The 16,371-nt window shown below is 42.7% G+C and overlaps 1 protein-coding gene across 8 annotated transcripts in view; it reads left to right on the top strand.

The window, feature by feature from the left end:
• pleca (plectin a) overlaps positions 1-16,371 on the top strand; it is an 83,588-nt gene that overhangs the window by 2,687 nt on the left and 64,530 nt on the right. For 7 of the 8 annotated variants that reach the window (XM_026299557.1, XM_026299562.2, XM_026299559.2 and 4 more), the window contains exons 3-4: positions 900-1,070; positions 5,016-5,229. In XM_026299557.1, the coding sequence (XP_026155342.1) occupies positions 900-1,070; positions 5,016-5,229 (385 nt within the window). Of the gene's footprint in view, positions 1-899; positions 1,071-5,015; positions 5,230-10,665; positions 10,943-16,371 lie in introns of those variants that run through there. The other variant, XM_026299568.1, reaches the window with a different exon arrangement.

The raw sequence follows: 16,371 nt of genomic DNA, 5'->3' as shown, positions 1-16,371 counted from the left end.
TGAGGAACAGAGCTCCACACATCCAGCAGCATAATGCAATGACCATAAGTTATAAGGCTGCCAGCCTCTGTGTGGAAGTCATAAGAACACAAATCTGCACTAATGTGGAACTACAGTAAATCCACTAGTGCTCAGATCTAAAGATAAACATACAGCTTGACTTTTCTCTGGCTGTGCAGGTGCATCGGGGATCAAACGTAACACAGTGACACCTTTAATAGACACTAAGAGGCTGTGAGAACTTGGTCCATGACTATTCCCAATGGGATCTGAGTCTGGTCAGAGGTTACAGCACTACGCTTCGCTATTCATGTAAAATGTGAATGATTTCATGATATTTGCATGTAATTTTCAGATGAATGAAAGAGACGCCTGTTCGTCTTCTGACAATGAGGCTGGTCCTTTGTCTTCTGTCAGCTTTAATTCATAGAACACAAGAGACTTTAGCATCAAAATACTGCAAGTCTCAAAAGATAAGAACCTTATTCATCCCAAAGGAAAAGGCTGTAGAACAAGTTCCGTCTGAACTTAAGCTTGTAAAAATATAGAACCTCCATAGTTTTCTATGTTATTAAGTTTTCAAATGGATGTTTTGTCGCTTGGGTTTGAAGAAACATGATGCTGCTCAGGAAATGTCTGCAGCAGAAAAACAAAACCCTGTTTGTTTATCTGACAGAACTAATCATAATCTAGGGCCTCTGAATAATGACGCCTTTGTCCTGCCAAATCAGCACAGGTCAAATATGAAGACCTGCTGTTCTCCAGTGATGAGACCTGTAACTGAAGACTAAAAATAAACCTTCATTTGAAAATGTAACAAAAAAAAATCTGCAGCTGCTTGTACATGATAAAATGTTTGCAATAAGTTATCGTCAATTAAAAGATGAATTTAATTTCAGAGAAAGAAAAAACCCAAAGAGAAGCCGGTTTCCTCCATCCAGTCAGAGAAAGTGGTGGTGAAGGAGTCTGTGAGTGTCGGACAGGAGCCGCCGGGTCCCACAGTGAGGAGAAGGAAGAGACGACCTCTTAAAGCCGGGATGGAAAGTGTGACTGCAGTGAGGACACAGAAGGTATGGGAATATTTCCCCATGTGTCAGCAAAACCTTTGTTTCCTGGCCTGTTTTCTTCACTTTGCTCAGGCTGATTAATAAACAACTTTTAGTGCCGCTTAAACAAAGCACCAGTTCTGTGTGGCCATTGAGGAGCTACAGTGTGCAACATATTCTGCTCTTCTATTCCAGGACAAATTCACTCTATAATTATTATGGTTCAGGGTCCACATGGCCCTAGGACAGTTCTGAAAACTAAAACTGTATGTTGATTTTCACACTTTCAGTTCAGTTAACAGAGACAATATTATTGTGCGCTGCTCCTTGTGTGGGTACGAGAAGGTGTTTGAAGAAGTATGTTAAGTAATAATTTCATTTCCAAGCTCTTAAACATCGCTGGGCTCTCTCACTTTTACACTTCCCTGTTCTTCCAACAGCCACGTTCTTGGAGGAGACGTTCCACCAATTTTTCAACATTTGTCAGTAAAACTGACTTAAAGTTGACCAATGTTGACGACACTGATGTGGTTCTGATATATTTGCAGCCATGATTTATGTTTTTTTAACCCTAGTAATTATAAAAAGCCTAAAGTGACCTGGCCTCCTCAGAGCTCCACTGCTCTCTGAAGCACTTGATTGACGAGCACAATGGGCACAGACCGGGCACAGACCGGGCACAGACCGGGCACAGACCGGGCACAGACCGGGCACAGACCGGGCACAGACACTGATGCCACCCACAGTTTATGAATACAAAAGTGGGTTTGAACCAACACCTCCCCTCCCCCAAGTGCTCCCTGCTCATTGATTCATTGTGTAAGTGCGAGACCCATAGTGCACCAGGGCCACACACACAAGCCGTCTATCATTCATAGTGTTTTCATTATGTAATGGCCCATCATGACAGTTTTTAATTCGACTCAGTACAACTTGAAAAACATGAGATAAACAAGCAGCAGAGCAAAAAGTGACAAAGTGGCACCGATTTCCTGATTAATGTCTGTTTGTTTGCATTTTTATGGCATCACAGAGCGAAGTGCAGGCAGAGGTCATCTGACAGCTGGATGTCTGTTGGACAGACAAATGTATTATCATTATTATTAGACAGTAAACTTTAATTTACTGAGCTTTGAACCAAATTTCAGGCTGTGTTGAAAAGTAGCAGCAGTTTTGTTCATCACCTTCTGTGTCACAGTCACAGGAGCCACCATCTGTTTCCAGGCAGATGCTGAGCTCAGCACAAATGTGTCACCGGCACCCTGAGGTGTCACATTCAAGAAAAGGCCACATTTCCTATACAAAAACGCATAAACGGATAAACAGACAGATAGGTCCTAGTTAGTCTCAGGAAAGCACTAAAGTGTGGTGTGCAGGGTGTAGGCTAACGTGGGAAGAAGCCCCTGCCTCCGCACGCTGCAATCAGTTTTCACATGCGCACCGAGCGCGCAGTCAGACCTCTCCTCTCATCCTCATCCGGAGCTGCCTGAGGGGTTAGCGCCGCGGTACCAGCAGGGAGCCGAGCAGGCTGCAGACTGAGCGCATTCATACCCTGCAGCTCCGATCGGTCCAGGTCTGACCGGCCCAGCATCCCAGAACCAGCACACTGCAGGACGCAGGCGCGACTTCTGCTGCGGATGAGGATGATGGCTGTCTAAGTTAGAGCGGATCTAACCAGGACCGAACCACCAACGGAACCGCTGCAATAAACGGATTTTTGTAATTGTTTACCTCTTACCCGAACAGCCGCAGTCCAGGAGATTTGGCCGTGAGTAGTCGCAGAATACAGATGATTGATGATTCATGTTTTACCGCATCGCAGACGCTGTTAATCACACGATTTAGTGTCATTTATAAACCCGCATAGCAGAAATATTCCGACCCAGCAGCCCCGAGAGAAAACGCGAATATGTTTGCATCGTCCTGACCTGTCAACCAGCAGGTCCACCTGTCAGGTCTGTCCTGCAGCTCAGGCGTGGCGGTGCAGCAGTGCAGCAGCTCACGTCTGGAGGGCTGAGGGTTTGAAGTTTCCTGGACAGAGATGCAGACAACTTGACAGCTTTCTTTGTCAGCTGACGATCAACAGATCCAGTGCTAACTCCATCACTTCACAGTTTGGAGGTGGGGAGACAGAGAGGAGTGTCTCTGTCAGCTGTCAGTGTGATTCAGACTCTGTCAGAGGGGATTCATGCCAGCACACAAAACTTAACTTGTGCTGAGAGTTTCAGGAGCATGCTCTCTAATGTGCTCCAGGGTTGCCTGGTAACTTTCAGCCTGCTTGGATGAAGGCCCTGCCGACACAAAGCCACTCTGAATAGTCATGGACCGGGTGCAGACGTACAGGAGTGATGGTGTCAGGAGAGATAATGTACAGTAATGATTCATTCAGAGAGCTGAGGATGAGCCTGGGCTCAGAAAGACTAACTGGACTAAAGGAGTCTGTTTATTGAAGAAGGAGTCATAGCATGAAGCTTCCAGTGGAACATGGAGGCATCTCTCTCTTGCAGTGTGTAGGGGATGTTGTTTTAAAGCTATGAATTTTTAATGTGACTCCCATACACTATGTTGCTCGAACCTCTCAAACAACCCAGCCTGCCGTTTCCTGAACTATTCATACAGTGTATTTTTAAGAGGTCAGGCTGAATGCAAACACCAGGATCAGCTGACTGGTCAAAAAGTGAATAAACACCTTTTTTTCCATTGAAGACCAGCCAGTGACGTGCCACAGGGAGGTGTAATGTGGTACACTGCTCTACTCTGAGGCCCACACTGTTATTAGTTGGTCTGGTCACCTGAGCTCCCTGCTATTGTTCATCTAATGAGCCTATTCAGACCAGGTGTGAAGTGAAACCACCTAACGACTCTCACCTGATTTACATAGCTCACCTACTGAGCCTATTATTAGTTATCGTTTGAGCACTGTGGCCATAACAACAAGCAGCAATGATCAGAAATAGCAGCTAAATGCTAAGCTAATGCTAAGCTAAGTGTGAATGGGTTTTGATGCACTGTAGACGTTACATTACAGGAGTTTGGTCCTGTCTGCTCCTGTCCAATCAGAGAGGCTGAGGCGGTGCAGGCAGCGCCCTGTGAGGAGCAGCCTGTGCAGAGCAGCCTGTGCAGAGCAGCCTGTGCACTGGATGCTTGGTGACTCAGCAGAAGAGGAAGCTGGGAGTGTGGTGACGTTGTACGGTGCATCAGCAGCACCTGTCCTGCTCCTCACAGCAACACTGAGCTTTGGTCTTATAACTAACTGCTGCACTTTAGGTCTAATACAGGAGCTCTTCATCCAGTACTGTCATTTACATCACAAGGACACATATGTTGTTGATACACCTGTAATGTTTGACATGTGTAAAACATAAAGTTTAAGCTGCCAAACAGTGAACAGTTACCTGCTTTAAACATCAGCTCATTACTTTGTGATCTTTCTAATGTCATGATGCTAATTTCTGCCACATTGCATGTCAAAGTAAAACCATCTCAGACTGTACAAAATGACTGTACAGATGTAAAGTTTTATTCTGAGTCTCACTGCAGGAAAAACCTGGGGCTGTATTATATTATGTCTAGATAGTTTTATTCACAGCTTCTGTTCTCTGGCACCTTTAGCTGAAGGTTAGCAGAGGTTAGCTCAAGGTCAATTCAGGATCAGGTTAAGGTCTGGTCAAAGCGAGGGTTAGGGTCAGATTAAGGTATGAAGCTGAAGCACATAGGCTGTCTATGAGCTTTAGGATCTACCTTTACCTGAGAGCATTGCATTGTGGGATGTTTGTAGCATAACATTAAGCTATTTATGTTTCCAAAGTGATGTATTATTGTGGAGAAAAGTACAAAAAACTGCTGATATGAAAATGTACATTTTAATTGAAATGAGTATCATAAATACAGATCTGGGTCAAACCAGTCAGCTGCAATAATTCTTTGAGTTATGATGATTTTAACAGTGAACTCACTGTGTTTATCCAGACTATGGCGGAGGTGGAGAACAGGCCCAAGAGGAAGCCTCTGGTCAGGGCTGCGTCGGAGGAGAGCTCCAGCGATCTGAGTTCAGTGAGCTTCGCTCCGTCTCCTGGAGACACGCTGCCCTGGAACCTCCCCAAACATCATCGCATCAAGAGATCCAAGTCGGCCTCCGGAGACGTGCTGGACCCAGCGGAGAGGGCTGTCATCCGTATTGCAGGTAGGATGTTCACCAAGAAAGAAAATGGAAGTAGTACTCTTATTTACCCAGGTGTTATTTTTGCATATGCATTCACAGCACTAATTCTTTTAGTAGCTGGTCTGTGTGGTTGTGTGGTGCAGTGTGTGCAATATGATGCTCTCCTGCTGTTGAATAAGTTGATGGTGATGAGTGTTACAGGCTCAATGGGTTGTTGGGTTGTTGGTTTGCCTGTGTGCACATTAATGGTGTCATTCAGTGTAGGAATGTAAACATTGCACAGTCCCTTTCTTCGTCTTTCCTATAATCTTTTGTCACACAGACGATTTATATTCTCATACATTCTCTCTGTGCACTTTGTATTCAGCTCAGCATGAGTTAAATATTTGTTCTATTGTCATGGATTTGTTTATTATTTTTCACATAATAGTTTCATCTTAACTGTTTGGATAAATGAATAGTGGTGATTTTGATCCGCGTGGCAGGGAGGTGTGGTGGTTAGTACTGTCGCCTCACAGCAAGAAGCTTCTGGGATCAAACCAGGGGCCTTTCTCAATGTTCTCTATGTGTATTTCTGCATAAGAGCAGTAGATAAAAGGTGGATGGATGTCAGGATCCACAGCTTCAGACTTGAATCCACACTTTATGTCGCCTCACAGACTAGGCAGTTGAAAAAGGTACATTGTGTTACCACCTCTCGTATTTGTTCATGTCTCCTGGACTGGGGGGTCAAACTGGTAGCAGTGTCTCTTCATCCCAGAGAGAACTGCTGCAGGTTCGGCAGCTCTGTCTGAACACTGAGGCACGGCCCAGATGATGCATCTCACTGCCTCAGCACTTCCTGTGATGGGTGTTGAGTTCAGTGTCTCTTCAGACCTCACCCCCCCCCCACCGTCCCTCCCTGGTTGTCTCTCGTATCGATTGGGTGGGGTGGGGTACTGCAGTGATGTGACTGGGTGTGATTGTCTCAGCAGCAGGACTGCGTGACTCCAAGCACATCTAGAGCTAAAATTTGAGAAGTGCGTAATATGATATCTGGTTCATCTGTTTATGGGAGAACTATCACTTTGATGTACTCATGACTATCTGTGCTTCTTTCACTGCTCCTTGATGTCAGCCAGATGCCAGGATCTGATGAAATTTATTAGATAAGGGCGACTGTTGTCTTGTCGGCTTGCTGCCATAATGGCACCGGCCCGATTCATTAACTCTGTGAGACACGTACAGAAGCTGGAGCTGCAGCTTTACCTCACAACAAATCGAGGCAGGATCATTTGTTATCAAGCTGCAGGCAGTTTGAGAGGCAGGCAGTGCTGGTTGACATGTCAGAAAGACTGTGTCTAGGTGTTTGTAGCTTGTTGCCCTTTGACACTGGTGCAGAATAATGTGTTTGTGAGGGAATGGAAGGACAGACTGTCAGACAGTGAATAGTATCGAGGAGGGAAGATGATTCACTGACTTGTTTTTGTTTCCTGTGAAACTTCTGCACATGTTAAAAAGAATTTTTTTTTTTTTTCAAGTGTGCATGTCTTTTCTGCACTGAACAATGACCAGGCAGACTGTCAGAACTTGCCCTTCACATAGTATGAATCATTATATCTCATTGACCTTTGAGCATCTTGACTTTCTCATCTTGGGCCTGGTCTTTTTCTTGGTGACTGTTAGGTGTGGCATCTAAAACATGAACCCTTGGAGAAACACACTGTTTTCTCTTCATATGTGCTGATGGGATCATAACCTGTGTACAGCTGTGCAGGCTGTCATCTGTCTGCAGTGTTAGAAGCTAATTGACCAAGTCCTGGTATAGTGTTAGAATGAACAAAGACTAGTGGGTTTCTGTTCTGTGGTGCTGTAGGTTTCTGGATGCACAAAACAAAATCAAGTTTTGTTTATAGTTATTTTTTAGGTTCTGAACAAAAACCTGTTTCTCAGTAAGAGATACATCATGACTCATGCACTTAATGCGTCAGAGTGTGGGAGAGGAGTCCAGTGTTGTACCAGTGAAACTTAGAGGATGAGGAGGGAACAGAACATGTGTACTGTGAAAATACTCCTGTCTTCTCTTTTGTTGTAACTGTTCGATTCTTCCTCCTGAACTAGACATTCAGACTCACACGTTATTTTTGGACATATTTTAAACTTGTCCCAGTATTATACTTAGTGCTTACATTCTTGTTTAAAAGTAGAGCTAGAATTCTGCAAATTTTCATGTAAAGGAGACTTTGAGGTGTGTGCTGCAGTTTGTTTGTGTTGTTTCAAACAGGTTTGACCTGTCACTTTCAGGGGTTTCCAAATATTAAAAATGTGTAGGACATATCCGTCTGCTGGATTAAGCTGGTCCTGTCTGAATAGACTCGTGAACCAGGACCAGAGTGTGCAGTATATCAGCTGCACACTAGAGGACAGTATCCAAAGATAAAGTGCAGTGAAGTGTGTCTGCATCTTCAGTCAGAGGCAGAATTACACCTGCAGATAAAGGTAAAGCTGGAAATGAAATCCTCTGTTCAGGTCACTGGTCAAAATAGGTTGTAAATTATTTTGCTCTGATTGAATTAATACAAAACAAGGAAAACAATATAGAAAATAAATCTTAGCTGAGCCCAGTTTTAAAGATGTAGTCCAGCATTTTATTCTGAATTTTTATTTACTGCTGTTTCCTGCTTTACCTTTAACTCTAGTTTAATTCTAATGTTTAAAACTTAAACATTCTGTTTTTATAAGTGTTTAAATCATTTTCTACACTTCATTTTTATTTGTATTTTGAATCCACTGTACCTGCAGCCTGTGTTTAGTTTGACTCCTGATTTCATCCTACTTTACAAATACAGATGTAGTTTAAAATGGGCCTCGTCTTAAAGCCATTATAAGGCAAAGGGACTCCTGTCGTGGGTTTTATCAGTGAGGAGGTTAAAGAGGATAAACCAACTAACAGTCTGTTTGTCACCACAGCAGCAGGATCTACTGACACTGGAACAAAGATCCTTTGTCTTGCAGGAAAAAATAATGTGATTACAGTAATGTATGACTTTGAAACACACTGTGGCAACACTGACTTTATTTCGGCCTCTAATTAGTATTCAGACTGCCAACCTGGAAGCAAGTAACTAGGAAAAGTCCTTATAAACACAATTGACTGCGTGAAAAACAGGCAGTGAATAGTGAGGGGGCGAGTCGTGTCCTTCCTTAGATCTATTGTTGTTGTCTTTTATTCTAACTGAGAATATAAATTAGTGGCACAGCTGTGGCAGAGTCTTTAGTTGGCTGGTGTGCGGGAGCCTGGTTGGCACTGCAGTCTGTCCCTCCGGCCAAAGCCAGACGAGTAAACTCAAAGACAAAAGTGAGACTTTCACCATCCGGTGGGCAGGAATGAGAAAACAGTGGGAAGTTTCTACAGCCATACTGTGACATAGAGACAGATTCAGCAGTCTTTGAATATGGTGAGAGGATGATTTTCTACTTCCACAAACAATCAACCCCATCAAATGTGATGACGACTAGTGGTTTTAACACATGAAGACATTTGGGTTGATGTTCCTTCTACTTTCATACATACTGGACAATCTTAAAAGCTCAGAGGACGTGATGAAACTCATTACAGATGAACACAACTCACTTTAAGGTCATAGCTGATTGACATTTTTTACATTCCTGATGTGATGGCTCTCTCAATGTCAGTTTGGCTATTTGCAGTTTCATGCTGGTGTTAGTCTCCTGATAGCTGAGTAAACACAAACCTCCAGGTGTATGAGAAAGTGATAACACACACACATGTTCTCAGTCTGCAGAAATACCTGCTGTAATTTGTGACCTCTAACTGCACTATTATTCTGGCTTGCTTAAATTTGGTTGTAAAAATGTACTTCTGCCAAATGCCTAATAATACCACAGTATAGTTAGTACTACTACTGTAATCCTGTGTTAGGGCCCTGATACTGCTTCACACCTGCTGTCATTAATATTTTTAGTTTTATTTGTACAAAGATGAATCTGAAGTCTCTCCTTCACTCACTCACTCAGTTTGCTGTGTAATAAATACAATCATCTTCTCTGCAGTGCTTTGTGATTTGCACCAGTGCATCAGTTTGAACATCATAATTTTGCACCATGCTTTTGTGTTGCATGTAATTTTAGATGGCAGTAGTACCTGTGCATTGTTCATTCTGTTGGGGGAAGTTTTGAAGACATGCTCTGGTGTAGAAATGTCTCACAGGACAATATTCTTCAGTGTCTGCTGTGAAAATTTCCAGTGTATTGTAGATATTAAACAGAATCAGCAGCAGCAGCAGTAAAGAAGGAATTTGTCAAATTTGAATACTAATATGCATCGACTATAAACAGATATGGCACAGTTACTCACATAACTCATGTTGCTGTTCGTCCAAAGACTCCAGAAAGAAAAAAAACACTCTTTCATGGTAAATGTGGTCTGAACCTCTCCAAATGTTCCTCTTAGTGCTTCTTCCAAGCACCACTTCCTCACTGGAAGATCCAAGTGTAGCTGCAGTTTTTCTTGGCGTCCTGATTCGTTATTGTCACTGCTTCATCTGTGACTAGATGGACTGGAACAGTAGATCTGTTGTCTGTGTCATTGGCAGTGTGGACCTGACAGCCACAGACTAAGTCCCAGGGTCTCAGAAACCCCTGATAACACTGTGTCTTGCATCTCACTTGTAGTCACTTGACAAGTGCATCAGCTGCATGTTCATGTAAATGTGAATGTAAATAGTCGGAGACAGATTCACTTTGAGTTTCCTGCAACTAACACAGAGCAGGGAAGGAAACACAATGTACAGCAGGTCTGAGGGTCGGTCGGGTTTTTTGCTGAAGTCAGAACTTGAAGTCTGTATTAGTGTCAGTATTATACGTGAAGTGACTGTTCCGTTTACTTTGTCAGGTGTTGTTCTTTGGGAAAGACCACACTGAGACCAACCTACAGGACTTAGAGGTTTTGTCCCTGTGTTTAATGTGTAGTGTACTTGGCTCTGTGTTTTTGTGATCTAGTGTTTTGTCCTCTGCAGAAGAGGTGTGGTTATCTGGCATTGACACTTAACAAACTGCCGTCATTCAGTTTTGGGAATATGACGTGACTTCGAGGAGATCCATGTGAGTATTCTGGGAGTTTTTTTTTTTTTTAACGCTGTGAATGGTACAGGATCTACTTGACGTGCCTTGCCCCAGTTTCTCCAGCAGCGGGAACTCAAATAACCCCATGCCGCTCAGTCATTTGTTTTTTCATCGATGCAGCCAAGTGTGTCTCTCTCTGGGGTGAGGTTGGCCTGAGCGGTGTGTGTGTCTGTTGGATCTGCAGCTCTAACTTCAACTGGTATCTATCTTTGTGGTGTGTGGTCGCTTCTGTGCCTTTAAGGGGAGGGTCTGATATGTTAGTGTGGGTATTTCTCAAGCAGAGGAGGGGAGTGGTGGTCTGGAATGAAATCTACAGCTTATGAGGGAATACTGTGACTGAGTGTGGGTGAGGAAGAAGGTGGGGACAGACAGATAGGTGGACAGACAGCCAGGAGGGCTTTTATCAGCACTGAGGGGGCAGAGAGTCAAAGAGGGAAGCACAGTGCCAGTGGAAAGTTAAAAGGAAAAGTTTGAAGAGACAGGAAGGTTCCCTAACCCTGACTCAGTATCAGCCAAGCCATGTCCATGCCCATGTTTGACCCAGGTCAGCGGCTGCCAGAGGAGCAGGACTATGTACAAGCCTATGAGAACGTCAGAGAGAAATATAAAGGTAACAACACCCCTACTCTTGTCTTCTGTAGTGCTAGATGATGACCACGGTGAGAGCATGTTTGAATTAGAGGTGGGATTGTGAGTGAGAGCATGCCCCACTGAAGCTCACTGGGTCGTAAACCTGGCTGACATTCCAGCATTAATTGCTTCCATATTGATTTGCACAGATAGTTCAGCTCAGGGGGCTGTCTGTGAGATGTCGAGACTGGAGGGATAATATTTCTACTCTAGAACTGACATGGACATGTGGACTGACACATCTCAGCCTCAAGACTTTTATTATTCTTACAGTTTGAGAGCAGTGAATGAAGCCTCAGTGTGGTAACTTCTCATATTCCAAACTTTGCTGTGTGGTGGTTTGAAAGAGTTCAAAGTAAAGATGTCTGCCTGAGATAAAACAAAACAAGGAAGAGTCATGTGCTGCCTGGTTTGTGTCCTCCTCAGTTTTGACCCGACAGACTCATTTGTATATGGAGGAAATCACAGGGCAGTGTGTGAGCAGGGAGGTGAGACATTTGGCCCTGGGTTGAATGGCACAGGCCCAACAGTGATAAGAGCTGCCAGCCAACAAGGTGGCGTCAGAAGGACGTTTGACTGATTGTGTCTGGGGAGACATGAGCATGACTCGATAATGTTTGTTTTCAATGCAGAAAGGATTGTGGAGTTAAAGCCCAGGCAACTCGGAGATGTTCCTGCAGCTCATTTGCATATTGACTCATGGGTCTGAATTTGACCAAAGCAAAACCTGGAGGAAACCAGGCCAGAAGCTGCAGGTTGAACTGTTGACATACATGGCATGTAAAATTAGCAGCTTTTGTTCAGATCATATTAGACAAATCCTCTGCAGTTATGGATTTCTTGTCTAACTGTCTTTAACTACTAGTAGTGCCACACAGCAATGTTTTCATGAGTGGGTAGTGAGTAGTTTGGTGTCATGCACATATGCCAGTGCATGGTCCATATGCACATATGGGCTGTCAGCTTCACACTATTACACCGACTGACAGCTGCATTTTGTTGATAGCTAGTAATTGAAATAGGATGAAAGGAAGGAAGTGAGATATAAGTTTCCCCTGTTGTGTGTTAGACCTCAAGGACATACCTCATGTTTCTTAGTGAGGGTGCTGCATTTAAACATGACTTTTTTTAAGAACTAAATGAAACCAGGCTTTTTAATATAACAGTTATTTATCAAACTAAATGCTTCTCACATGGGGGGATTTGTCTCTTTTCTTCGAACTGATTTGTTTTGCCACTTGGGCTCCAGGAGGATGTGAGCGTTGGTTAAGCAGTCTGCTGTTTACCTATTTCTAATAACCTGACAGTCTTCATAATAAGAGCCTTACAATATGCATGATGGGCTTTTTGACTAGATGACTCTTAGGTCACATACAAGTAAAGGCAGGTGAATTACAGCAACATCTGGCAGTGGTTTGGGCTGTGCAGGCCAGCTGTGCTGTTTTATTCTGCTAGTCATCCACACACAGCAGGACATCAGTAAAGAAGCAGCTCGTGTGGTTTGTACTGTGCAGGCCTTATAGTGTCTGTATGTGTGTCTGTATCAGAATAAAACTGGGCAACATTGCTAAGCAGCAGTTTGGATGTTCAGCAAAATGTCTGGATAAAAATAGGTTTGCAATGAAAACAGGTCTCATAGCTGTGGGTGCAGTTTCCACTGCAGCTATGACAGACTCGATAAGGACAAATGGGCCTGGTTTTACCTCTCGGCATGTTGGGAACAGTATCGTTCCATCAAGTCACACCAGTCTAATCATTTTCTTCCCATGTGGTTGCCCACTGTGCATATCGCCCTGGTTCAGCATTCCTGCTGTGTTTCCCTGGCACCAGTCTGGTGCTCCACGCCCGTCATAACCTCCAGCCCCTGTGCCAAGAGCTCAGTTCCCACTACTCTTTCTTATTGTTGGTTTTTGATGCTATTTGTTTAAGATAATTGTACGTGCAGAATAAATGAAAAGTGGATTTTTAATCTCAGTAAAAAAGGAGTTGCAGTGTAAGAGGGTGAATAATTCAAACATGTCCTACTTCAAACAGGGTCGTGTTGGAGGGAGCAGACCAGACAAAAATGAAGTTTCATCATTTAAAATCCACCTTTGATAACCTGTAGCTGATGGTCTTTATTTACTGACAACACTGGTCATTTTCTTCATTAGTTTAAATAGAACAGATGAAGTTATTCTTATTGCCCATGTCAGCTGACACTGATGGATTCTCTTCTATTTTTATCCCAAATGTCGACACTGCTTCAAAATTTATATTGCTGGCGTGACATATCAGATGCTGCATGTATGACTTGTATTCACCACTGGGAGGTTGAATTAGCATCTTCTCTATACATATTGCATCATATCACAGGAAAATTGCCTAATGTCGGCTTAAACAAGCCGATATTTGGGTACCAGCTGTCGTGTAGAGACCATTCGCATAAATTATTGCAACAGGTGAAATTCAGTGTGTGTCATTACTGTGCTAACGATAAAGTGTGGTTGAGTTTAGCTCTGTGTTATTATAGTAACTAAACAGATCTGTTAGTGTAAAACATGCAGCTCTGCTTTAAATACACATTGCATATATATCCCAGGGTGCACTCTGTCAGTCCTGGAGTTATTCTGGTTGAAAGACAAACTAAAAGGCTTCTGACATTAACTCAATGCAGTGCTGCTTAGGAAGGTTGCAATTTTCTATAGTATATTGATTCTGTATATTTTTAGCAATCAGTTACTTTAAGTACAAGTAACATTTTTACAATTTTATATTGGATAAAGCTCTGGGGCTTTGTTGTTAGGGATGTTTGGAAATAGTGAACATCCTCTCCATGGACGTGTTGCTCCACAGGCAGGAACGCTGCACGGTGGAGGGATGTCAGCATTTACTCCCTCAAACAGGGAGTAAGTATATAGACTTGCTAACAACTCCAGTGACCTCGCCTCTGAGCCAGGTGACCCTGAAAGGAGTTTACTTAGGTCTCACTGGGTGATCTTAACCTTAAGAGTGCATTCTTTTGAGGTTAGTTTGGAGTTTAGCTGCCAAATATCCAAGACCTGCTGTTTAAAGTAAAACACATTTTGCTTTCACATTTCGAACATTTCATGTTCGAAGAAGTTAAAGAAATATCACCTTTGTAACTTTGATTTAAGTATAAAATTAAGAGCTAAATGTCTTGGTACATAAACTGTGCAGATAAAAGAGGAACATTCCCTGACAAAGTGAGCAAACACATCTGAAAATAATCGACTACTATATTTAAAAAAAACAATAATTAAGCTGAAACAGAAGAAACACTCAAGAATAAAATGCCAAATATTTTCTCTCTTCCAGTCTTTGCTTATTTTAGCTGTGAAGTGAGCTGGTTTCATAAGACAGTGACAGTCGACTCGGTTTGTGCTGGGCTCATCTTTGTGTTTGTAAAGCTCAGGTCTATGAATAAAACAGTGCACTGTGAAACATGCAGTGTGTGTGTGTAGATGTGTGTATATGTGTGTAAATACCAACAGAGTTCACTTCTTAAAGGGCTGCGATAAGTTTGTCTTGTGAATCGATGTGGAGTCGGAGCCTCTGCAGTGAAACGGCCTTCGCACTTCACTTTCAGTATAGTCAGATCACTTTCATGCAACTTAACACCAAACTCAAAAATAGTAATAGGCCTTCAGTTATGTAAGCATGTTGTGCACTCAGAGAATCATACATACTCACCATTTATTTGAATTAGTGGAGCCTGCAGGTTGTGAAAATATACCCATCACTAACATCCAGTTCACCTGCTGTGCTGCTGCAAAGGAAACATCCTGGGGTCTGTATTGGAGTTGAATAATTAATATTTATCTCACAGTAAGGACAATTAAAAACCAATAAATAACAACTGATTAATTAAGGAGGTTGTGTTGCTTATAGACTATATTTTCAAGACCATATGTAACTTCTAGTCATTAGTGTGTCTGTGTATCCAGGTAATTCATGAATCCAGGATTGAAATGTGGTTCAACGTGCGAAGTCCTGGCTGATCAGGTGGAAATTGCTCTACAATTAAAGAGAGTCCTGTTGTTAATTAAAATGCCATGTTATTCTGCTGTGCGTTCACTGTGAGTTGACATAATCAGATTGAACAGCAGTTTTCTGACAGGTAGTCGACACTTCGAGGCAGTAAAGTCAATCAGACCAATACGTCAGGCTGTTGGACGTAGATGTGGAAAGAATGGACGTGAGGTTTGAAGCAGCAGTTTTTCTTTCATCCATCGATTCTTTGGTCTCTGTGCAGCTGGAAGGCACTCGGTGTGTAATGTGGGTCCAGAGGAAAGTTTCAGTCATGGAATATGATTTGGTCTGCGTGCATGAACAGAGTGTTGTTTCAGAGGGAGAGCCTGTTCCCTGAGGGTGTCTCTGTCTCCTGACTGTCACTGTCAGATGAAAACCTTAAGATGATCACCAGGAACAACATCTTTAGCTTGACCGCAATGTGTTTTTAATGGGTTTTTATTTTGAGGTGGGAGGTTGTAGAGTCAGCCTACAGATTCATTCTTTCGTTCTCTAAATGAAAAATGGAAAATTAATAAATTCAGTTTGAAGATGTGAAACTTTGGGCAAAAGGCAAATGGGTGCAGGTAAAGTCATATATGTGTAGTCAAAGGGCCTCTCAGTGCAAACTCATAAATGATCCCCACTAATGTTCACACCTACACTCTGTCCCACAGTGCTAGGTCTTAAAAAACACACAAAGGATGGAACAATACTTTACAGCTGTTTCACATGGTTATGAACTTCTCTGCAGATACAGATGTATGAAGTGCAATTTAGCATGTGATTATTTGAACAGTAATTAAGGGATAATCCATGATGAACTGTGTAATTATCCAAAATGGAAGCGAAGACTCCTGAAAAATGATCTGAAATGAAACCATGACTACACTGAATATCTGAATCTGGTTGGCATGAGCTCTGTGTTCACTGAAATTCATTGTAAAGCAAACAAACCTGAAGAAGCTGTTAGGTCCTCTGTGCTGCTCTATAATAACAGGCCAACAGTCTGCAGTGGTCATACATGAGAGATGAGATCAGATTCTTTCCCCGATGATAAATGAAAACTTATTTACTCTGGTTTGTTCTGTGAAACAGCATCAAGTCTGCAGAGAAATGCAAATCCCAGTTCTGTAGCAGCACAAAGTGACCTCAGTCTGCGGATGCGACTGGGGAGGACGGACTGGAAATGCTGCTGTTGAGATGGGATTTGTGTTGATTTGTGAGTGGTGGATTAGTGTCTTCTCAGTCAATAACCGCTGACATTACTTATGTAACCCTTCCAAGTGATTTTAATCTCAACATGGATCTTAAATGTTAGTTTTATGTAAAAGTGGAATTAAAAGATTTACTTGTTAGTGCAAATTGAAATGACAGTCCTGAGTAACTACATTGTTC

The sequence above is a fragment of the Mastacembelus armatus genome, chromosome 11 (genome assembly GCF_900324485.2).
Source record: "Mastacembelus armatus chromosome 11, fMasArm1.2, whole genome shotgun sequence".
NCBI classification, from domain to species: domain Eukaryota; kingdom Metazoa; phylum Chordata; class Actinopteri; order Synbranchiformes; family Mastacembelidae; genus Mastacembelus; species Mastacembelus armatus.
Note: the sequence above shows the minus strand (reverse complement) of the source record. Positions and strands in the feature narration are given on the sequence as shown.